The sequence below is a fragment of the Salvelinus fontinalis genome, chromosome 6, assembly GCF_029448725.1.
Source record: "Salvelinus fontinalis isolate EN_2023a chromosome 6, ASM2944872v1, whole genome shotgun sequence".
Taxonomy (NCBI): Eukaryota; Metazoa; Chordata; class Actinopteri; order Salmoniformes; family Salmonidae; genus Salvelinus; species Salvelinus fontinalis.
In genome coordinates this window covers 60813386-60838203 of record NC_074670.1, presented here as the reverse complement: position 1 = coordinate 60838203, position 24818 = coordinate 60813386, and the positions used below count along the sequence as shown (strand labels likewise).

General features: G+C 40.3%; 2 protein-coding genes across 9 annotated transcripts in view; both read left to right on the top strand.

Annotated features, from left to right (window-relative positions):
- Positions 1-9707, top strand: part of LOC129858244 (LIM domain-binding protein 2) — a 125660-nt gene extending 115953 nt beyond the window's left edge. For all 6 annotated transcript variants that reach the window (XM_055927331.1, XM_055927330.1, XM_055927329.1 and 3 more), the window contains one exon: positions 5045-9707. In XM_055927331.1, coding sequence (XP_055783306.1) covers positions 5045-5275 — 231 coding nt within the window. In that variant the 3' untranslated portion in view covers positions 5276-9707. The remainder of the gene's footprint in view (positions 1-5044) is intronic.
- A 1286-nt stretch (positions 9708-10993) lies between these two features.
- Positions 10994-24818, top strand: part of LOC129858243 (transmembrane anterior posterior transformation protein 1 homolog) — a 30019-nt gene continuing 16194 nt past the window's right edge. Inside the window, exons 1-4 of one of the 3 annotated variants that reach the window (XM_055927324.1) lie at positions 10994-11228; positions 15342-15472; positions 20682-20800; positions 21357-21389. In XM_055927324.1, coding sequence (XP_055783299.1) covers positions 11036-11228; positions 15342-15472; positions 20682-20800; positions 21357-21389 — 476 coding nt within the window. In that variant the 5' untranslated portion in view covers positions 10994-11035. Of the gene's footprint in view, positions 11229-15341; positions 15473-20681; positions 20801-21323; positions 21390-24818 lie in introns of all 3 variants that reach the window. The other 2 variants (XM_055927323.1, XM_055927325.1) reach the window with 2 other exon arrangements.

The window sequence follows — 24818 nt, the reverse complement described above, 5'->3', positions numbered from 1 at the left end:
GGGTTAGATGGATTAGAAGGGTTAGATGGGTTAGAAGGGTAAGATGGTTTGAAGGGTTAGATGGATTAGAAGGGTTAGATGGATTAGAAGGGTTAGATGGGTTAGATGGGTTAGAAGGGTAAGATGGTTAGAAGGGTAAAATAGATCAGATGGGTTAGAAGGGTAAAATGGTTAGAAGGGTAAAATGGTTAGAAGGGTTAGATGATTAGAATGGTTAGATGGTTAGAAGGGTTAGATGATTAGAAGGGTTAGATGGTTAGAAGGGTAAAATGGTCAGAAGGGTAAAATAGATCAGATGGGTTAGAAGGGTAAAATGGTTAGAAGGGTAAAATGGTTAGAAGGGTTAGATGATTAGAAGGGTTAGATGGTTAGAAGGGTAAAATGGTCAGAAGGGTAAAATGGATTAGATGGGTTAGATGGTCAGAAGGGTAGAATGGTAAAATGGGTTAGAAGGATTAGAAGGGTTAGATGGGTTAGAAGGGTTAGATGGATTAGAAGGGTTATATGGGTTAGATGGGTTAGAAGGGTAAGATGGTTAGAAGGGTAAAATAGATCAGATGGGTTAGAAGGGTAAAATGGTTAGAAGGATTAGAAGGGTTAGATGGGTTAGAAGGGTTAGATGGATTAGAAGGGTTAGATGGGTTAGATGGATTAGATGGGTTAGATGGATTATAATGATTAGAAGGGTTAGATGGATTAGAAGGGTTAGATGGATTAGAAGGGTCAGATGGGTTAGAATGATTAGAAGGGTTAGATGGATTAGATGGGTTAGATGGATTAGAAGGGTCAGATGATTAGATGGGTTAGATTGGTTAGAAGGGTTCGATGGTTTAGAAGGGTTAGATGGATTAAATGGGTTAGAAGGGTAAAATGGGTTAGATGGTTAGAATGGTAAAATGGATTAGAAGGGTAAAATGGTTAGAAGGGTAAAATGGATTAGATGGGTTAGATGGTCAGAAGGGTAAAATGGTTAGAAGGGTAAAATGGGTTAGAAGGATTAGAAGGTTCAGATGGTTAGAAGGGTTAGATGGATTAGACGGGTTAGAATGGTCAAATGGGTTAGATGGATTAGAAGGGTTAGATGGGTTAGATGGTTAGAAGGGTTACATGGGTTAGATGGGTTAGAAGGGTAAGATGGTTAGAAGGGTAAAATAGATCAGATGGGTTAGAAGGGTAAAATGGTTAGAATGGTAAAATGGTTAGATGGGTTAGATGGGTTAAAAGGGTTGAATGGGTTAGATGGATTAGAAGGGTTAGATGGGTTAGAAGGGTAAGATGGTTTGAAGGGTTAGATGGATTAGAAGGGTTAGATGGATTAGAAGAGTTAGATGGGTTAGATGGGTTAGAAGGGTAAGATGGTTAGAAGGGTAAAATAGATCAGATGGGTTAGAAGGGTAAAATGGTTAGAAGGGTAAAATGGTTAGAAGGGTTAGATGATTAGAATGGTTAGATGGTTAGAAGGGTTAGATGATTAGAAGGGTTAGATGGTTAGAAGGGTAAAATGGTCAGAAGGGTAAAATAGATCAGATGGGTTAGAAGGGTAAAATGGTTAGAAGGGTAAAATGGTTAGAAGGGTTAGATGATTAGAAGGGTTAGATGGTTAGAAGGGTAAAATGGTCAGAAGGGTAAAATGGATTAGATGGGTTAGATGGTCAGAAGGGTAGAATGGTAAAATGGGTTAGAAGGATTAGAAGGGTTAGATGGGTTAGAAGGGTTAGATGGATTAGAAGGGTTATATGGGTTAGATGGGTTAGAAGGGTAAGATGGTTAGAAGGGTAAAATAGATCAGATGGGTTAGAAGGGTAAAATGGTTAGAATGGTAAAATGGTTAGAAGGGTTAGATGATTAGAAGGGTTAGATGGTTAGAAGGGTAAAATGGTCAGAAGGGTAAAATGGATTAGATGGGTTAGATGGTCAGAAGGGTAGAATGGTAAAATGGGTTAGAAGGATTAGAAGGGTTAGATGGGTTAGAAGGGTTAGATGGATTAGAAGGGTTAGATGGATTCGAAGGGTTATATGGATTCGAAGGGTTAGATGGATTAGATGGGTTAGATGGATTAGAAGGGTCAGATGGGTTAGAATGATTAGATGGGTTAGATGGGTTAGAAGGGTTAGATGGATTAGAAGGGTTAGATGGATTAAATGGGTTAGAAGGGTTAGATGGATTAGAAGGGTTAGATGGATTAAATGGGTTAGATGGATTAGAAGGGTAAAATGGGTTAGAAGGGTAAAATGGTTAGAAGGGTAAAATGGTTAGAAGGGTAAAATGGATTAGATGGGTTAGATGGTCAGAAGGGTAAAATGGGTTAGAAGGATTAGAAGGTTCAGATGGTTAGAAGGGTTTGATGGATTAGACGGGTTAGAATGGTCAAATGGGTTCGATGGGTTAAAAAGGTTAGATGGGTTAAAAGGGTTAGATGGATTAGAAGGGTTGGAAGGGTAAAATGGTTAGAAGGGGAAGATGGTTAGATGTGTTAGATGGTTAGAAGGGTAAGATGGGTTAGAAGGGTAAAATGGATTAGATGGGTTAGATGGTTAGAAGGGTAGTATGGTTAGAAGGGTTAGATCGATTAGATGGGTTAGAAGCCCATGAGCAGTTGTCATAGAGATGGATAGAGGACTCACTTGCCACAAAAGACTGTGATAGCATGGACAGGTTATGGGTTGTAGCATTATGTACTACAGTACCGATAATGATCTGTATAACATATCAGGTTTTATCCTAGGTTGGGATTCAATCCGATCCGCATTAGATCTGTATTATAGCTCCCTTGACATTTATTGGTAATTTCAGATTGAACCGACATCTGCAGCGTTAACCGTAAATACGATCTCCATGAACGTTGGGGAAAATGCCTTTAAAGTCTGCATCGTCAACTGTCTAGTGTGCTGTGCTATGAATTGAATCCCAGCCTTAGTAAATATGTTCTTGTAGCTATAACAGAATGGTGTCCCATCTCCTTACCAACATATGGTGTCAGAAGTTGGATCTGAACCCACACTTCCATTCAGGATTAGAAGCACAGGGGAAGGCTACTGGTCTTGATGAGACCCAATGTTCTCTCGTGTTTTTGCTTTTGGGCCTTCATTGCAGTGGTAGGAACTATCATCCATACAGATTAGAGTGGACACTTGTCAGTGGCCATAGTACAGCAATAAGCAGGAACAAAGACAGTTTTAAGCTTAATTTCAGTATGACCAATACACTTTGCATGTATAGTCATCGACAGTTATAATGAACGTCTAAAGGCTTTGACTTATTTCCATAGATTAAGAGTTAGTATAACCTGCATATCACACCATAAAACATATAAGATCAATACACAGTGCCAGTCAAAAGTTTGGACACAACTCATTCAGTTTTTCTTTATTTTACTATTTTCTACATTGTAGAATAATAGTGAAGACATCAAAACTATGAAATAACACATGTGGAATCATGTAGTAACCAAAAAAGTGTTCAACAAATCAAAATATATTTAATATTTGAGATTTTTCAAAGTAGCCACCCTTTGCCTTGATGACAGCTTTGCACACTCTTGGCATTCTCTCAACAAGCTTCATGAGGTAGTCACCTGGAATGCAATCCAATTAACAGGTGTGCCTTGTTAAAAGTTAATTTGTGGAATTTCTTTCCTTCTTAATGCGTTTGAGCCAATCAGTTGTGTTGTGACAAGGTAAGGGTGGTAGACAGAAGATAGCCCAACTTGGTAAAAGACTAAATCCATATTATGGGAAGAACAGCTCAAATAAGCAAAGAGAAATGACAGTCCATCATTGCTTTAAGACATGAAGGTCAGTCAATACAGAACATTTCAAGAACTTTGAAAGTTTCTTCAAGTGCAGTCGCAAAACCCATCAAGCGCTATGATGAAGCTGCCTCTCATTGAGACCGCCACAGGAGGACCCAGAGTTACCCCTGCTACAGAGGATAAGTTCATTAGAGTTAACTGAACCTCAGATTGCAGCCCAAATAAATGCTTCACAGAGTTCAAGTAACAGACACATCGCAACATCAACTGTTCAGAGGAGACTGTGTGAATCAGGCCTTCATGGTCGAATTGCTTCAAAGAAACCACTACTAAAGGACACCAATAAGAAGAAGAGACTTGCTTGGGCCAAGAAACACGAGCAATGGACATTAGACCGTGAAAATCTGTCCTTTGGTCTGATGAGTCCAAATTTTAGATTTTTGGTTCCAACCGCCATGTCTTTGTGAGACGCAGAGTAGGTGAACGGATGATCGCCGCATGTGTGGTTCCCACCATGACGCATGGAGGAGGAGGTGTGATGGTGCTTTGCTGGTAACACTGTCTGTGATTTATTTAGAATTCAAGGCACACTTAACCAGTATGGCTACCACAGCACTCTGCAGCGATACGCCATCCCGTCTGGTTTATGCTTAGTGGGACCATCTTGTTTTTCAACAGGACAATGACCCAAAGCACAGCTCCAGGCTGTGTTAGGGCTATTTGACCAAGGAGAGTGATGGAGTGCTGCATCAGATGACCTGGCTTCCACAATCACCCGACCTCAACCCAATTAAGATGGTTTGGGATGAGTTGGACTGCAGAGAGAAGGAAAAGCAGCCAACAAGTGCTGAGCATATGTGGGAACTCCTTCAAGACTGTTGGAAAAGTATTCCTCATGAAGCTGGTTGAGAGAATGCCAAGAGTGTGCAAAGCTGTCATCAAGGCAAAGGGTGGCTACTTTGAAAAATCTCAAATATTAAATATATTTCGATTTGTTGAACACTTCTTTGGTTACTCCATGATTCCATTTGCGTCATTTCATAGTGTTGATGTCTTCACTATTATTCTACAATGTAGAAAATAGTAAAAATAAAGAAAACCCCTTGAATGAGTTTGTGCTTCCAAACGTTTAACTGGTACTGTAGTACAATCAATATATTATCAATTCTACATATATTATCTCTCAGAATGTCATGCATTTCTCACACATGCAGCAATGTGTCATTCAACATTTCTGACCTCTGACCTTTAACCTGTCCTTAATGTCTGGCCCTTAACCTCTCTCCTTTCAGGACGTGATGGTGGTTGGTGAGCCCACCCTGATGGGCGGGGAGTTCGGGGACGAGGACGAGCGTCTGATCACACGTCTGGAGAACACGCAGTACGACGCCACCAACGGATTGGATGGCGAGGATGACTTCAACAGCTCGCCAGCGCTCGGCAACAACAGCCCGTGGGGCAGCAAGCCGCTCAACAACCAGGACAGCAAGGCCGAGAGCACAGCGCCGCAGTCGTCACAGTAGAACACACAGAGACCAAGGCCACCGAGAGCACAGTCAGTGCTCCAACCTTCATATGTCCGCTTAGCTGACATTTAACTTCAATGGTTGAATGTTACTATTTTGGACATATTCTAATGAGACCATGTTGCCCTCACAGTAAAACAAAGAGGGAAAATAATTATTAAAAAACTGTACCTATTTGGCACATTAGGGCGGCGCCCTCTAAAACCTCATATTGTACTGAATTGAACCCTGTTGGCAATTCTTTTCACGTCGTGGTCAACGGTGTCACTGTCACTCATCATGATCGATCATCTCCACCAAATATCAGAACAATTGTTCTCCGACTTCACTGTAACATCGAGGAGAGAGACAGAGAACTGACTAACATTGCACAGCAATATCCATACGAATAACACTGCTTTTTCACCTAAATACATACTGGTTGTATGCATTGCAATGATGACGTAAACAATACTGGGTTTTCTTTTTTCAATTTTTCCTAGAATTCCTCTGTTTGGATTTGGTGGGAATTCACAGTGTTAGGAGAGTTGGGATAGCTCTGGGAATGACACAATGCAGGTGTTCATAAGAATTGTCCTTCATGGACACCTTCTCAGTCCTTGAGCTTTAACTGTAGTGCGATTCTGTGGTTGTTGCCCTTTTGACCTTTGATTTGCAGGTTGCAACACCTCTGGGACAGTTGACAGGGGAAGTCAAAACAAAACATCAAAAACAAAATGGCTCCTTTAAGGACATCAGCCTCAATCAGAACTAACCGGCAAGGTTTATACTCAGCCCATATAGAGCCACCAAACTGCATCCGCGATGGCTGAGACGTCGCCATCTTGAGCTTTTGCCTTTTTATTGGAAATTCATTTGGCTGTTGGTTTGTTTACATTGTTGTTTTTTGTTGGATTTTCAATGAAAAGGAAAGTGACTCTGTTTCACCTTTAAGGACAGCTTCAAATGGGGAGACACGTGTTCCATGATTGCTTTTCCAGAATTACTGCATCAGCACCAATTGTTATTTCATGCAAACCTGTTTGATTGTGTTTGTAGTCTATTGGTGTTCTTTTGCTTCTCCCCAAAATACTTTACAATCATGTTTGTACTTTGCCAATCAGTAGGCCTTTCACATTTGGAATTTGTTCTTTCCCTTTAATGACCTACTCCCAAACTGATGTTTAAAGATTTTTCCTGCATGATTTAATTTTGTTTGTTTGATATACAGTACCAGTCAAACGTTTGGACACACCTACTCATTCAAGGGTTTTTCTTTATTTTTTACTATTTCTACATTGTATAGTGAATATATCAAAACTATGAAATAACACATATGGAATCATGTAGTAACCAAAAAGTGTTAAACAAATCAAAATATATTTTATATTTGAGATTCTTCAAAGTAGCCCCCCTTTGCCTTGATGACAGCTTTGCACAGTCTTGATATTCTCTCAACCAGCTTCATGAGATAGTCACCTGGAATGCATTTCAATTAACAGGTGTGCCTTGTTAAAAGTTTTTAAAAAATGAATTTCTTTCCTTCGTAATGCGTTTGAGCAAATCAGTTGTGTTGTGACAAGGTAAGGGTGGTAGACAGAAGATAGCCATACTTGGTAAAAGACCGAATACATATTATGGGATGAACAGCTCAAATAAGCAAAGAGAAATGACAGGCCATTATTGCTTTAAGACATGAAGGTCAGTCAATACGGACAATTTCAAGAACTTTGAAAGTTTCTTCAAGTGCAGTCACAAAAACAATCAAGCACTATGATGAAACTGGCTCTCATGATGACCGCCACAGGAAAGGAAGACCCAGAGTTACCTCTGCTGCAGAGGGTAAGTTCATTAGCGTTACCAGCCTCAGAAATTGCTGGCCAAATAAATGCTTCACAGAGCTCAAGTAACAGACACATCTCAAAATCAACTGTTCAGAGGAGGCTGCGTGAATCAGGCCATGGTCGAATTGCTGCAAAGAACCCACTACTAAAGGACACCAATAAGAAGAAGAGACTTGCTTGGGCAAAGAAACACGAGTAATGGACATTGGACCAGTCGAAATCTGTCCTTTGGTCTGATGAGTCCAAATTTTTGATTTTAGGTTCCAACCGCTGTGTCTTTGTGAGACGCAGATTAGAACGGATGGCTATTTGACCAAGAAGGAGAGTGATGGAGAGCGGCGTCAGATGACCTGGCTTCCACAATCACCCCACCTCAACCCAATTGAGATGGTTTGGGATGAGTTGGACCACAGAGTAAATGAAAAGCAGCCAACAAGTGCTCAGAATATGTGGGAACTCCTTCAAGACTGTTGGAAAAGCGTTCCAGGTGAAGCTGGTTGAGAGAATACCAAGAGTGTGCAAAGCCGTCAAGGCAAAGGGTTGGCTATTTGAAAAATGTAAAATCTATTTTGATTTTTTTAACACTTTTTTCGTTACTACATGATTCCATATGTGTTATTTAATAGTTTTGACGTCTTCGCTATTATTCTACAATGTAGAAAATAGTAAAAATAAAGATAATCCTTGAATGAGTAGGTGTGTTCAAACTTTTGACTGGTACTGTACTGTACTGTACAATACAGGGAGGCAGGTAGCCTATTGGTTAGAGCGTTGGGCCAGTAATCGAAAGGTTTCTGAATCGAATCCTGGAGCTGACAAGTTAAAAATTGGTTGTTCTGCCCCTGAACAAGGCAGTTAACCCACTGTTCCCTGGTAGGCCGTCATTGTAAATAAGAATTTGTTCTTAACTGACTTGCCTAGTTCAATAAAGGATAAATAAATAAATACAGTATATTATGTACCTTTTTGTGACACAGCCATTTTATTCATCAGTGTGGGAACACTGTTACAAGGTTTCTAGCTCTGTAACATAGAGAATGATAGAGACCGTTTTACCAGGAGCAACGCCATTGAGGCTTTCCAGCTTCCATCATTTTAAAGTAGTCAAAGTAGTCAACTAGGTAGGGATTTCTATGGGTTGTAGCCTCAATGGGTTGCTCATGCTGTCACAGATTCTATAATGTCACAGATATAAGGATGAGTCCTCTAACTAGCTCTGTACTCTGTAAATTGAAGTGTGAACTACAATTTTATCCATTTAAGATTAGCCACCATTCTCAAACCATTTTGTACTATACATGGCAGCTGTTTCGACAAGCTTTTTTATTTTATGAGTTTCAAATTTCTATAGGGCATTTTGGATTCTGGTTGTCTGTCTGTCTGTCCGACCGATTTCTGCTGCTATAAGCAGCACATTTATTGTTTTGTTTATATTCAGTCATTTAATTAAGGCAGAAATTATATCTTAAACAACATTTTAGTCTCATTGGAGTGATATTAAAGATATACTGAACAAAAATATAACAACAGCATGTGAAGTGTTGTTCCCATGTTTCAGAAATTTTCCATATGCACAAAAAGCTTATTTCTCTCCAATTTTGTCCACAAATTTGTTTACAACCTTATTAGTGAGCATTTCTCCTTTGCAAAGATAATACATCCACCTGACAGGTGTGGCATTTCAAGAAGCTGATTAAACAGCATGATCATTACACAGGTGCACCTTGTGTTGGAGAAAATGAAGGCCACAAAAATGTGTCACACAACCCAATGCCACAGATGTCTCAGGTTTTGAGGGAGTGTGCAATTGGCATGCTGACTGCAGGAATGTCCACCAGAGCTGTTGCCAGAGAATTGAATGTTCATTTCCGAACGTCCAACCGTCCTCACAACCGCAGACCACGTGTAACCACGCCAGCCCAGGACCTTCACATTCGGCTTCTTCACCTGCGGGATCATCTGAGACCAGCCACCCAGACAGCTGATGAAACTGAGGAGTATTTCTGTCTGTAATAAAGCCCTTTTTGGGGGGAAAACTCATTCGGATTGGATGGACCTGGCTCCCCAGTGGGTGGGCCTATGCCTCCCAGGCCCACGCATGGCTGTGCCCCTGCCTAGTCATGTGAAATCTATAGATTAGGGTCTAATTAATTTATTTCAAAAATACTGATTTACTTATATGATCTGTAACTTAGTAAAATCGTTGAAATGGTTGCATGTTGCATAGATTTTTTCGTTCAGTATACATCATTTGCAAATTATTGAGCAAAAACCAGCATACTCAAGGCCCTACAGAAATGCAGTTTTAAAACCCCTGCTTTAGTGTTACCAGTTGTTCTTTGACTATGATTCCCCCCTGATCTCCTCTAGTCTACTCTTCTGTTAGATTTTGTTTCTTAAAGGCAAGAAGACAATGTTTGAATCTTTTGTGTATTTATTTGTGCATTTGTAAGGAAGCTAACACATTTCGGGAATAGGTTTGAACCTGGTATTATTAGAACTCTGCACAATTTGTACATTATATCGCAGAGATGTTTTGTGTCATATCTGATGTCTGGTATGTATGCTTTGCCATTATGTGTGCCAATAAACCGTGCTTAAAGATTGCTCCGATTGGGTTTCTGCAGAAATTGTATGGATTACTGTGCATTCTGTGTTCATGCATGTCTGTTTCTCCATTAATCTATTTTCCTATACCTTTATTCTAGTCTGTCTGTCCTCGTGTCTATCAATAGGTAGCCAATACGATATGATGTTACTACAGCGTAACTGTGCTGTATCCTAACGTATTTCCAATGTGACAGATTGATGGACAATAACCTATTTTATGACCAATTTCTAATGTGGCTAATGTCAGCCACCCCTTCTTAGATCCTTGATCAATATAATGAGTTATTTAGGGTCATGGGGTCAACTGGTTCATCAATCCATGTGTTTCTCTTTGAACAGGAATCAAGACAGAAATCAATCATTCAGGCATCAGTTACTAAAGGCAGCGAAGCAGCAGGATATCAAAGGTGCGTTCGTAAATTCACTATGGCTATCTACTCTGATTTCAGAGCACTCTCGTCTGTGTGCCAGAGCGCAGAATAACTGATGAATTTACTAACGCTCAACACCCGTTGAATATGACTGGTGACAGTAGACATAGGCAAAAAATAGTAATTCAATTATTCCCAGCTGCACAGTTACAGACACCAATGCTCTGGATAACATAAAAACTGCCTAACCAGCTCTGCTAGGGTGAGTAAAATGGTCAGAGTGAGGTGTTCTTTGATTTATGTCTGGAAGTAGCTAACAAGCTGGCTAACTTTAGCCAGTTAGCTTGGGTGCTTGACTACCGTTGTGAGGTCAGAACGCTCGGATCAACCCTACTCCTCGGCCAGAGCGTCCTGTGTGCGCTCTGAACGAGCGAAACGCTCTGAATTTACAAATGGACAATCTGACAATGTTCTGAATTTACAAACGCCCAGAGCACACAGTGCAGGCTGGCACTCCAGAGGGAATTTATGAACGCACCCCAAGTGTGAACTATTTGGATGGATCTTTGTCGCCATCTTGAGGTTTTGAAAGAACATTGATTATCCAAATAGAATATTCTTATTTGGTTTGACAGTCACATCAATATGTTATTATTCCCATTGATTGAATATTGCGGTTAAATTAATTGAGATTTAATTGAAATTGTCACCTTATTTTTTTTGCAAAAGCCTATGATTATGTGATACTTATTTTGGATAAGGCAAAATATTACAAATCACATACCTGTTGTACATATATGTGGTGAATTTTGTGGGTCTATAATCGGTGTGGATAATGTTTGTTTGATAAATATTTATATGTTTGTATATTTTATGAATCAATCCCTGCGTGAGAATGTGATGACGTTACGTTGGTCTCTGAATGTTGCTACCAGCGCGGCGGCATAGTGAAGATGGCGGACTTGTTGGGGACCGGGCCGTCAGATGAAAAAGAAACCGAAAATGAGGACAAGAAGGAGGGGAAACGGCCATGGGATAACATACCAAAGTCGGAGAAAATCGTTAGAACTCCAGATTTGGCGGAAACATTGGGCTTTTACGATATAAACGCTGTCAGACGGGAGCAACGTGAACGCGAAAACTCAGGTGGGTTTCCCTGGATCTCTTGCGCAGATCAAAGCGGTATCGTTTAGATATCATTTTACATGACCTCTTTAATATGTATATTAATAATGCATTGGAAGCTGACGATCACACGAAAGGCATTGTAAAATACATGTCATAGTGGCACAAGAATTTTCTGTTATCGGTGGGCTGTCCCGACAGAATGCACAACCAATCAAAGCACGCCATTGGATTGTCTAGCTGTCAAGCGGTGTTGTTGTCATAGCTAACAAGCTGATTTGCAAGATTGTTTGTCAATAGAGGCTTTCCGTTATGCGTTCTCACATTTATATCAGTAGCCCGTGACAAATATATTTATGCTAACTGATCATTACAAATATTTGTCATTTAGCGACTAAATACTTACGACGTTTTAATTCCTGGTAATTTGCCTGCATGTCACGAACCGCGCCAAGGCACGAGACGTCTACGTTAACGTACCCCATTCATAGACGCGAACTAGTACATTGTTGGGCTAGCCTACGTGGAGGGGGCAACAGTCACTGAAGTCGGCATAGACCCTGCTAGCTAGCAAGATAGTGAACTACAGTATCTAACATTAGGTAGCTACGTTCTTTGCTTAGCACAGGTTAATGTTTCTCTAGCTAACGTTACCTATAAAGTCAATGTTTGGGCTAACGTTAGCTTGCTGCCTTTTCTATTTACATGCATCAATGCATACTGTAACTGTAGGGCGCCGAGTTTTCTACAAAACGTTGTGGAATCCGGTCAATATAGACAATTATTTCTGTTAGAAATCAACTTTGTTTTCAATAAATCATGTTTGACAGGTTCTCACTATTTCCAACCGACTGTAAAATATTTCAAGACTGTATGGGGTCATTTCGGGTAACGCCCTCAAGTCAATGTAAAAAATGGAGCGGGAACCTTTGCTTCACATCAACAAACAAGAACAGTCTCTGCTCACTCATGTGAGATTGTTAAATTCTGCATGGATTCTGCTGTTATGTATATTTAACAGCACAGCATACTCGTAGTTACTATACTCAAACGTCATAAGTGGGATGGTAATTAATTGTGCTGCCATTGTAGCTCAGAAAGTTTTCCTCATACCAAAAGTCGTATCGAGCAAGTGTGTTAGATAATCCATTAGGGTTAAAGTGGCCTTCAAATTCAGTTGGTTTTGTCTAGAAGGAATACAGCTATTGTCAAGATTTACTTTTCATAGCAGGTTTAGGAGAAATTACACAGCAGGTTAGGAGAATTAACGTAGTAGGTTAGGAGAAATAGGTTAGGGTTAGCTAAAATATTTGTAAAAAATTATACTTTTGATGTCAATTTGAGAAAAGCTGCATCCATTGACCAATTCAATTCAGTTGGTTCAGGTCCTATTTTTATTGAATTTTTTAATTGAACCTTTATTTAACTAGGCAAGTCAGTTAAGAACACATTCTTATTTACAATGACGGCCTATACAGTGGAAATTATAGCATGTCAATCTTGGTGGGGCAAAAAAAAAAGTGGGATGCATGCCAGCAAAGCCACTACACAACACAAAACAATACATTAATTGCACTATAACGGTGACAAACAGTGCCCACAAACGGCCTACATAAAGCTGTCCCAACAGCAGTCCCAACATCTTACCACTGCTACACCTACACATCAGCGGAGCCTCTTCTTCCAGCGAAACAGTTCAATCAGCCTCATTTACTGCCTTTAAAAAAACATAGCTGATATGGCTGACTTGCTCAAACAAATGTGGTTTCTGATGACAATTGAGATGTACAAACTATGGCAAAGCTACACAACATACACTTTAGTATTACTTTCTTAGATACAGTATACATATCTCCCAGTCATATTACATCATTTATGCAGCAGCATGCAAGACATTTTTGGATGTACCTTGTTGTGCTGTGCTGACTTGAACAGGAAGGTGGCGCTGTGGTAATTCGTGGGAAAATGTTGTCATCAGAGTCTGGCATTCTCTGAATTGATGGTGCTTTCAAAATAACTGGGAACACTTGAGACCCCCCCCCCCCCCCCCAAAAAAACAAGGTCGAATCAAGATGACGTCATTGATCTTCTGGTCGTAGCTCTAGAAAGAGGGTGGATTTACAATTCCGAGTTGGATGACCGTTCAAAGCGTATTTTCCCAGTCGGAGCTCATTTATTCCCAACTTCCCAGTTGTCTTGAATTTACTGAAGTCAAGTTTTTGCAATTCCGAGTTAAGTTGTTTTGAGCGCCGCACAAATCATGCTTCATTCACAGCAAGGCCAATGTTGAATGTTTATCATTTTAAACATGGAAAAGAGCCCATTAATCCCAGATTTGGGACCACACAGCCACTGCACTGAATAGCAGGCTAATGTTTGCTTTGCAATGCTTGCAGTTAGCCACTGTCACTGATTTCTTCCAAACCACTCATTGTTGAATTTCCGATTTCCAACTTGTTGTGTAATGTTTATGTCCAATGGCCGATGAGCACTGATACATTTTATCTATAATTTCCCTTCATTATTTCTCTTCATAAAACAAGGATTAAAAAGGATTTGCCAGTAGATTGTTGACTTGATTCATGATGATGACTGCTAGCTAAGAGTTGTAAGTATGATGTTGACATGATCAGTCCAATCAGTTATTGTAGATATAATGTGATTTGATGTAATTATATCTGTGGCCAATGACCTTGAGCCTTCTTGGATGGGCACTTCCAATATAACTCTATGGCAGCACCCAATTTTCTAGCTCTACCCTTAGACTTGGCGGTGACATAGTGTCCCCATGAGTGACAGAACACTGAGCCAATCACGGTGCAACGCTCTGTATTTTCTTCTGGCTTGCCCCGCCAACACAGAAAGCACTGAGCTAGGCTGAAACACCTGTATTGTGGAGCTGCCTTGCTCAAGAAACAAAAAGAGACCATGTTTGTATGCGGATTTATTAACTCAATGATATACACTACCGTTTGAAAGAAAAGCAACTTTTTAGTCCATTAAAATAACATCAAATTGATCATAAATACAGTGTAGACATTGTTAATGTTGTAAAAAATGACTGTTGTAGCTTGAAACGGCTGATTTTAAAAACATTTTATTTTTAATGGTTTATCTACATAGGTGTACAGAGTCCCATTATCAGCAACCATCACTCCTGTGTTCCAATGGCACATTGTGTTAGCTAATCCAAGTTTATCATTTTAAAAGGCTACTCTGCCTAGAAGGCCAGCATCTTGGGGTCGCCTCTTCACTATTGACATTGAGACGGGTGTTTTGCGGGTACTATTTAATGAAGCTGCCAGTTGAGGACTTGTGAGGCGTCTGTTTCTCAAACTAGACACTCTAATGTACTTGTCCTTTTGCTCAGTTGTGCACTGGGGCCTCCCACTCCTCTTTCTATTCTGGTTAGAGCCAGTTTGCACTTTTCTGTGAAGGGAGTAGTACGCAGCGTTGTACGAGATGTTCAGTTTCTTGGCAATTTCTCACATGGAATAGCCTTCATAGATATTCCATTAAAAATCAGCCATTTCCAACTACAATAGTCATTTACAGCATTAACAATATATTAACACTGTATTTATGATCAATTTGATGTTATTTTAATGGACAAAAAAGTTGCTTCTCTTTCAAAAACAAGGACATTTCTAAGTGACCCCAAACTTTTGATCGGTTGTGTAATATATATAAATATTTTTTTTACATTGTTTGCAAACTGATATGTGACACGTATTAACGCCACAAAAACATGCAAAACAGGCAAGCCCCCCCCCCCCCCCCAAAAGAAAATAATAATATTTGTATTCTTTATTTATTTTTTGCTAAAAATGTTGGGCTCAAAACAGGTGGGGCTCTGCCCTGAATGACGGGTCGCCACCAGTCACCAGTCCTATATGTCTTATTTAGGCAATGATTGGTGTGTCATATTCTTTCTTTCATTTTCAAAAGAGAAATTTCCTTTCCCTCACAATTTCATTCATGCTATATTTTGTTTTCTGTGTCAGAGCTTCCCACAGTTAGAACACTGCCATGTATTTTGGCCATTGTGTTGATCACCAGGAGTGTGAACAGTGACTGTGGAGGGACAATAGCCATGTGGTAACAGAGCGTTGTGTTGTCATAATTTTTTTCCAGATCCGTCGCTGGCACGCTTCCTGTGTGCTGAGCTGACCCGGGGCTACTTCCTGGAGCACAACGAAGCAAAATACACCGAGCGCAGAGAGAGAGTGTACACATGCATGCGCATTCCCAGAGAACTGGAAAAGGTAGGTACAGTAGAGAACCCCTGGGAAACACACACACACACACACACACACACACACACACACACACACACACACACACACACACACACACACACACACACACACACAAAAAGGACAGTTCAACAGTGTTTGTTTAGCATTGCCCTTGTTAATGTTCTGGGGCATCTGGTATTTCCAGTGAAATTAATATTCTCATTTCGTATTAATATTCATATCACATTTTTTATAGAGTTGACACAAATTGATATACAGAGAATAGTGTGTAGGCCTACATGGTTCTTTCTCTGTCATTTGTTGCTATAACCTATTATTGCAGCCCAGAATGTTTTTCGGTATGCTGTCATAGACAAGAGTTGTGTTTGAATACTCATACTAACTGCACTAACCATACTATTTGTAATGTGAATTGAGTATATAGTATGCTTATTGGTCATAGTATGGATATAGGTAGTATGCCAAAAGTTCCCGGATGTCGTACTAAATTTGCCAAAATACGAAGTATACACACAGAGGACACTATTTTCATACTTTTAGGGCCCATAATGCAATTCTTCAGAAAATGGGTGTGGCTTCACATTTTCAGATTTGAAGAAAATGGCAGAAAATATGCAGCCTAAGTCCGACGAGAGCAAATACAAATTCATTGAACTAATTAATGACAAATGTCAAGAAAATGTTGAGCAATGTAATAAAGTAATGACTTTTCAAATAAGTTGCGTTACACAGTATGTTGGCTGACAATGTATTAGCTACGCTATCCTTACGAACCGCATAGCATTCCAGCAATATGTACCGGTATGTTAGCTAGTTACCTAACGTTAGTTGGATACTAATACATCGAACTTGCCAGGCAGTATATTAACTAACTAACTAACCAACGTTTATTGACTTGATTATTCACATCATTCTTAGCAAACTGGTATAGTTGTTGTGCGTTTCAATGGACATTTTTAATTCTGGGTACCTATTCCGATTACAGAGCCCTCTCGCACACCGTTGAATATGCCCGGTGTCAGTAAACGTCTGGGAAAAAAATCTTAATAAATTGTTGCCTGTAGCACAGTTACAGTCACCAAAGCCCTGGATAACATGAAAACAGCCTAACCAGCTCTGCTATGGTGTGTAAAATGGTCAGAGTGAGGTGTTCTCTCATTTGTGTCTGGAAGTAGCTAGCCAATGTTAGCCAGTTAGCTTGGGTGCTTGACTGCCGTTGAACGCTCGGATTAACCCTACTCCTCGGGCCAAAGCGTCCACTCAACTGAAACAATACCGTTCTTTTACAGTATACTAAAATGAACTAATAGTATGTAGTATATACTCATTAAGTATGTTAGTATGGGTATTCGAACACAGCCGTTGTTAGATATTACTGCACTGTCAGAGTTAGAAGCACAAGCATTTTGCTACACCCATAATATCTGCAAAACACGTGTATGTGACAAATACAATTAGATTCGATTTTTATTTAATAAGTATGATGTAATGTCTCTATACAACCACTAGATGGTGGTGTAACATGTTACATTAATAACATGATGCAGCGTCTCTATCGAACCAGTAGATGGTGGTGTTGTTTACATTTTGAATGGAATATGTTAAAGATTCCCATAAATTCACCTCTGTAAACTCACCTGGGAATAATAAACCTCTGCACTAAATTCTGATACCAGAAATAGGTACATTTACCCATGCCTTTATTTCTCTCCTCAAAACCCCCAACCATTGAGAAGACACGTGTGTGTGCTCTGAGATAGCTACTATTCTGGGACTACTTTTAATAAACTGTATCTGATGTTAGAGAAGCTTCCATTGAAGAACACTCTCTGGGTTCTATTGGATAAATAACTCTCCAACCGTGTTATGGCAGGTGATGTAAAGCCATAGCAAGTGAGTTTCTTCAATAACAAATAATGATCAATAACATCAAAGGCTGCACTGAAGTTTAACAATACAGCTCCAACTGTCATATTTTAACCAATCACATCACATCAAACACTTATCATCAAAACAGTATCATGTTCTTAAAACTCGCCTCACTTTGATATATCAATTTAAAGAAAGAAGTTCAACAACCGGTTGAAACTGAGTGGAAAATATGGTCGTTGTGGATGTTTCAAAGATACACAAGGAAATGGGCCGTGCTTTCTAAGGTGACGATTAATTAAAAACATCCATATGTATATTAGAGCTTATGCATACAGTACCTTCGGAAAGTATTCAGACCCCTTTACTTTTTCAACATTTTGTTATTCTACAGCCTTATTCTAAAATGGATGACATTTTTTAAAAACTGCAATCTCAACACAATGCCCCATAATGACAAAGCGAAAACAGGTTTTAAGACATTTTTGCTAATTTATTACAAATAAAAAACAGATACCTTATTCACATAACTATTCAGACCCTTCAATAACCGGCTGACAAAATGTCATGAGTCCTAGTAGTCTTAGTAGAACGCAATGTGATTTTCTGGGACAGGGATGGCTTTGCTAAACTTCTGTGTTTTCTGGAACAATGCTAACTGTGGACAAGCAGAGACTAGTTCAGTGAGGTAAGCTCAACCGGAGGTGTGTTGAATGGGGAACATGCCGGCAGGGATAGTCACGAAATGGAAATGTTGTTCTAAATTGAACTACACAATTGTTCAATTAATCATAAATCCAGAGGACTCTAACAGTTTTCACAGTTCATTTCTTAACAGGTGCATGCATTTGATTTGCCCTCAACATAACCCTTTGTATTCAGGACAAAAAGTGCATTTCTTTAGTGCCTTGTTGCAAACAGGATGCATGTTTTGGAATATTTTTATTTTGTACAGGCTTCCTTCTTTTCACTCTATCATTTAGGTTAGTATTGTGGAGTAACTACAATATTGTTGATCCATCCTTAGTTGTTTCCTATCACAGCCATTAAACTTTGTATCTGTTTTAAAGTCACCATTGGCCTCCTGGTGAAATCCCTGAGCGGTTTCCTTCCTCTCCGGCAGTTAGGAAGGATGCCAGTATCTCTGTAGTTACTGGGTGTATTGATACACCATCCAAAGTGTAATAACTTCCCCATGCTCAAAGGGATATTCAACGTCTGCTTTTCATTAAAAAAAATTGACCCATCTACCAATAGCTGTCCTTCTTGGTGAGGAATTGGAAAACCTTCCTGGTCTTTGTGGTTGAATGTGGGTTTGAAATTCACTGGAGAGGGGTAGAAATTAAAGTCAAGGGGTATGAATACTTTCTGAAGGTACTGTAAATATCAAATGGACCACAACCTTCACATGATTGCTATTTTTCATTTGGAATTTGCCCTCTGGCAACAGTGCGCCCTCAGACCTTCACACTGAGACTGAACATCAGTGTAGATCAGTCATCACCTAGCTTAATCTACGTCCCCACTCCAACCCTCACTGGTTAGCCATAGCATTCCATGCCCTGGAGATCTGAGGAATGTGTGTAAACAGATCTAGGTCTAGAATCTCTGCCTGAAGTAGGCTACAATACCTGAAGAGAGTAGTCAGGGACCGACCAATGAAAGAGTGACTTGTGACTCTCTTTAACCAACCCAACCCCCACTACTCACCTCCTGGTGGGAAACGGGAAGTGTTGCAACACCATCACTACTGCTGTTTGTGAGGCTAACGCAGGACTTACTGAAGCTGGCACGCGCTTAATAACCTCCCTCATCATGAGATGACTGGTCTCAGATGGTCTTTGCTATTTGAGAAGGTATGTGTGGGGTTCATGTTTGCAGGCTTTTTGCCCTTTTAACCTTGCTTCCTCAAAAGTTGCATCTTAGGTGTATATTTTCATTTCTCTTCAAACATTGTATTAAAGTGTGATGTGTAGACTGTGACAATTCCTTTCAAGCTGAAAGCTAATCATTACATTTAGATTTTTTTGTTGTTGAAAAAATGGGATTGAAATGGATTGTTTCTTGTAGCGTATTCCTCTTTTCGTAAAATGCAAACCTCTGAGAGAAACCGGTGGGTCAAGTCTGATGTGTGGTATTGACGTATGACTTCTACCAATGTTTTTTGATTATCATAGAATACTATGCAGCCAAACAAATGGCTTAATACTTCAATCAATCAATCAATCAATTTTATTTTATATAGCCCTTCGTACATCAGCTAATATCTCGAAGTGCTGTACAGAAACCCAGCCTAAAACCCCAAACAGCTAGTAATGCAGGTGTAGAAGCACGGTGTCTAGGAAAAACTCCCTAGAAAGGCCAAAACCTAGGAAGAAACCTAGAGAGGAACCAGGCTATGAGGGGTGGCCAGTCCTCTTCTGGCTGTGCCGGGTGGAGATTATAACAGAACTATGCCAAGATGTTCAAAAATGTTCATAAGTGACAAGCATGGTCAAATAATAATCATGAATAATTTTCAGTTGGCTTTTCATAGCTGATCATTAAGAGTTGAAAAACAACAGGTCTGGGACAGGTGGCGGTTCCATAACCGCAGGCAGAACAGCTGAAACTGGAATAGCAGCAAGGCCAGGCGGACTGGGGACAGCAAGGAGTCACCACGGGCGGCAGTCCCGACGCATGGTCCCAGGGCCCAGGTCCTCCGAGAGAAAGAAAGAGAGAAGGAGAAAATTAGAGAGAGCCAAGATTTTCAAAATGTTCATAAATGACAAGCATGGTCAAATAATAATCAGGCATAAATCTCAGTTGGCTTTTCATAGCCGATCATTAAGAGTTGAAAACAGCAGGTCTGGGACAGGTAGGGGTTTCGTAACCGCAGGCAGAACAGTTGAAACTGGAATAGCAGAATACTTAGCCTAATGTGTGTGCGTGTTAGCCTGTAGCCTGCCTCAATCTTGCTGTCTCATACCAGGAAATTCTACACTACATTCAAAGTAGCACAACCCAAGTCATCTTTGAACATGCCGATAACCTGTGAAAATGAAAATATGCCACGCTTACTGTAGACACACATACAGTGGCCATGTTTAACCTGTATGTGTGTGTGTGCATACTATAGTATTATAGTAGTTAGTTCAGTAAACATGAAAATACTATTTCAAAATCTACTATATGGCTTGCCCTGTGCAAATGAAAACGTGCCATTCTGTATAGAGCGACCAACAAACACTGAAGCTTTTTAAACGCACACATAGCCCCCCCCCACACACACACACAGTTGCTCTATTTGTAGGTGTGATTGAGCAGTCATGTTTTACCTGTGTGTGTGTTGTGTTCTACCCTCCAGCTGATGATCTTTGGCTTCTTCCTGTGTCTGGATGCCTTCCTCTATGTGTTCACTCTGCTGCCCCTCCGGGTGCTGCTGGCCCTGCTACACCTCTTCACCCTGCCCTGCTGCGGCCTCCGGTGAGCCCCCCACACACACACACAGACTCGCTGGGTCGCGATAGAAATGCCGTGAATAGATATGAAATACATGTCTAGTCTACCAAATGTATTTCTATCTGAATGTTTCGTAAATGTGTGCTCTGTTGAACGTACCTCTGACACTGACAAAAAAACACTGCATGATTACATTTCAGTTAAGGGTGCTACGTGACCACTACCATATCTATCTATAACATACATGATTATTTATTACAGCCAGAAGGGGTTAATAGGGCAATATGTATAGGACTATCTCACCCAGTTTCCCCCCAAAATAGGCCTAGTTCCCCAAATGCGGCATAATCCTAACTTTGAGTGTTTAACTCAAACGTTCACAGAACTCACACCCTGATATCAATGAGATTTGCATGAAAACCGGAGTTTGCTCATATCTCTAGTTAGGATTCGGCTTGTCTGGAGACTTATCCGTACGTTATCTAGGTTTATACTCCACAGTAAGTATTGTTCTCACTCAGTTTGCCTGTGACTGGTCTGTACAAAGATCACTCTCTTCCCTTGCCTTCTTTCCCTGCAGGGCAAACGTATGCCCCTACTGCAATCGGAGCAGGTATGCTTGTCTCACGCCTGCCACAGCTTCATCACTTATATTTATGATTTCACCATCTCCATCTTGTTTGTCCTGATATGCAGCTTTGTGCTGTATTCTTCATGCTCCATGCAAAAGCCACTATTAGTAGTGTTCACAAACAGGGCTGTGCTAGCCACGGCAACACGTATACTAAATTGTACGATTTCCCTGCAAGGGCCCAGATACAGGGCCTATAGAAAGTCTACACCCTCCTTGGATTTCTTCACATTTTATAGTGTCACAAAGTGGGATTGAAATGGATTTAATTGTTATTTTTTGTCAAAGATCTACACAAGCTACTGTAATGTCAGAGTGGAAGAATGTATTTTTTTTTTTTACTAATATACCTTGATTCGGTAAGTATTCACCTCCCTGAGTCAATACTTGTTAGAAACATATTTTGCAGCGATTTACAGCTGTGAGTCTTTCTGGGTAAGTCTCTTAAGAGCTATGTTTGCCCATTTTAATTATTTTCAAAAATTTTCAAGCTCTGTCAAAGTGTTGGGGATCATGGCTAGAAAGTAATTTAAGTCTTGCCATGCAGATTTAAGTCAACTGCAACTTGGCCACTCAGGAACATTTATTGTCTTCTTGGTAAGCAACTCCAGTGTAGATTTGGCTTTGTGTTGTAGGTTATTGTCCCGCTGAAAGGGGAATTCCTCTCCCAGTGTCTAGTGTGAAGCAGGTTTTCCTCTAGTATTTTGCCTGTGCTTGGCTCCTTTCTATTTATTTTCATCCTGAAAAACTCCCCAGTCTTTGCAATGTCAAGCATACTCATACCATGATGCAGCCACCACCATTCTTAAAAAATAAGGAGACATTACTCAGTGATGTGTTGGATTTGTCCCAAACATAAGGCTTTGCAATTAGGCCAAAAAGTGTATTCCTTTGACATGTTTTTTTACAGTATTAATTTAGTGCTTTGTTGCATATTGGAATATTTTGTATATTTGTATTATTCTTTTCACTCTCATTTAGGTCATTATTGTGGAGTCCATCGATCCGTCCACAGTTTTCTCACATCACAGCCATTGAACTCGGTAGATGTTTCAAAATCATCAATGACCTCTTGGTAACATGCCTGAGCAGTTTCCTTCCTGCCTTGCAGCTCAGTTCAGAAGGACGACTGCATCTTTGATGTGTCTAGTTGGTTTAAGACATCATCCACAGCATAAAATATTATCTTGACCATGCTTAAAGATACCTTATATTCAATGTCTGATTTGCTATTGTTACCCATCCACCAATCATTGCCCTTCTTTATGATGCTTTCAAAAAGCTCCCTTGTCTTTTGTAGTTGAATCTGTGCTTGAAATTCAGTACTTGACTGAGGGACCTTACAGTCGTTGTATGCATGGGGGACAGAGGAAGGGTTAGTCATTCAAAAATCATGTCAACCCCTATTATTTCAAACAGAGTGCAAATAACTTATGTGATTTGTTAAGCCACATTTTTACTTGTGAACTCATTTAGGTTTGTTTAAACAAAGGAGGTGAATACTTATGCAACGACTATATTTTAGTTATTGAATTTGTATTAATTTGTAAAAATGTGTAGAATTTTCTTTTCACTTTGACATGATGGAGTTTTGTGTGTAGATCGATGACAAAAATGGCAATTCAATATATTTCAATCCCACTTTGTAACGCAACAAAATGTGAAAAAAGTTGAAGGGGATGTGACTTTTTATAGGCCATGTACGTAGTGGACATAGTTTCTTCAACAAGACTGGCCCATCAAACTGATTTCCAGGGTATAGGCCTAACAAAGCTCCTGCCTTTTTGAAATGCTCAACATCAAATTACAACACACCAACAATGTGACGTTCCCCTTGTTGGGTTGAGGACTCCTGTGTGATGTGTGAAAGATTTATATCCAGAGTGTGTACGGTACGCAGAATATCATGTAGGCCTAACTGCAGGGCTGATTTGAGGAGGCCTGCAGCTTGCGGGGGTGCTGTGGTAGTGGATGGGCGATAGCTGTGCACTGTAGATGCTCAGTTATACAATGCGTCGACAGATGGCTCGAGCTCTCTACAACCTCGTTACAGCACCCTCACTTTCTCCATCCCCACATGAACACAGAAGTCGTAATCAGGCACTGTGACTGACTGCTAGCTTTATTGAAGTCTTTTCTTGGAAAACATCTGATAATTATGTGATAATTATTTACCACATCTCAAATAAGCTTCCAGAGTTGAGGATCGGATGTTGTTGAACTCCTTCATGGTTTATAAAGCCTTAGCTTGAAAACATCAGAACAAATTAACCCGATTCACCCCATACAGAAAATGCCTATGAATTGCATAGGTTATTTGCCAAGTCCACTCCTATGGATCTTTGAGTGTCGTTTGTGGGGGTTTGGCTGTTTTTTTTTGGAAGTCGTAGTAGGCCAAAGGTAATGTATTGTAATTTCAATAGTAGTCCAAAGATAATGTTGCCGTAACTAAGGAACAACTGTGTCGACACACTGAAACTTTCAAATTTGTGATACCCCGAGAAAGTTTTTTGGGGTTTTTGTTTTCACGCCTCCGAGAACAACCACATTTTGTATGCCAATAACAGTATACCAGGACTTTGTCCAGAACTCTGCTCCTCTCACACAGTACAGCTCAACGCTGATGGCTGTAGCCTTTGTGGGATCCGTTTGATGATGCTGCATGCCCTTTGTGTCTGTCTGCATGGCAGCAAAGCATGACTGACCTTTACACACACACACACACACACACACACACACACACACACACACACACACACACACACACACACACACACACACACACACACACACACACACACACACACACACACCTGTTGGCCTGAGCTGCAGTCATTCAGCTAGGGCTATCAGATTCATGGTGCTGGCTGGTGGGGGCGGGGTGGCACAGGGCCTGGCATACACTGGCAGGACAGAGAGTACATATTTTTCTTGAACAGCTTCAGCAGTGTGATGTTATGGGTCACTCACTGGCCACTCCTCAGCAAAGATCCAATAGAATGTGGTTGAGTGCTATGTCTGAGTCCCTCCAGTAGATGGTGCTAGAGCACAAGCAGTGAATTCATCTTGTTCATACCCCTGAATGAGTTGGCATATAATATATTCTTTCTCTCCTTGAGGCTGATCTCTATTAGATTTGCTTTCACTTATTCAGTCATCTATAGCAGGGTTTCCCACATTCGGTCCTGGGGCCCCCCGGTGCATGTTTTGTTTATCGCCCTAGAACTACACAGCTGATTCCTGATCCAAAGAATCAAACCTGGATGACTAATTGCTTATTTGAATCAGCTATGTAGTGCTAGGGCAAAACCCAAAATGTGCACCCAGCGGGGGCCCCAGGACCGAGTTAGGGAAACCCTGGTCTAGATGATTAAGTGAAAGCAAATCTTCCTGGCCTCCAATATTTATCAA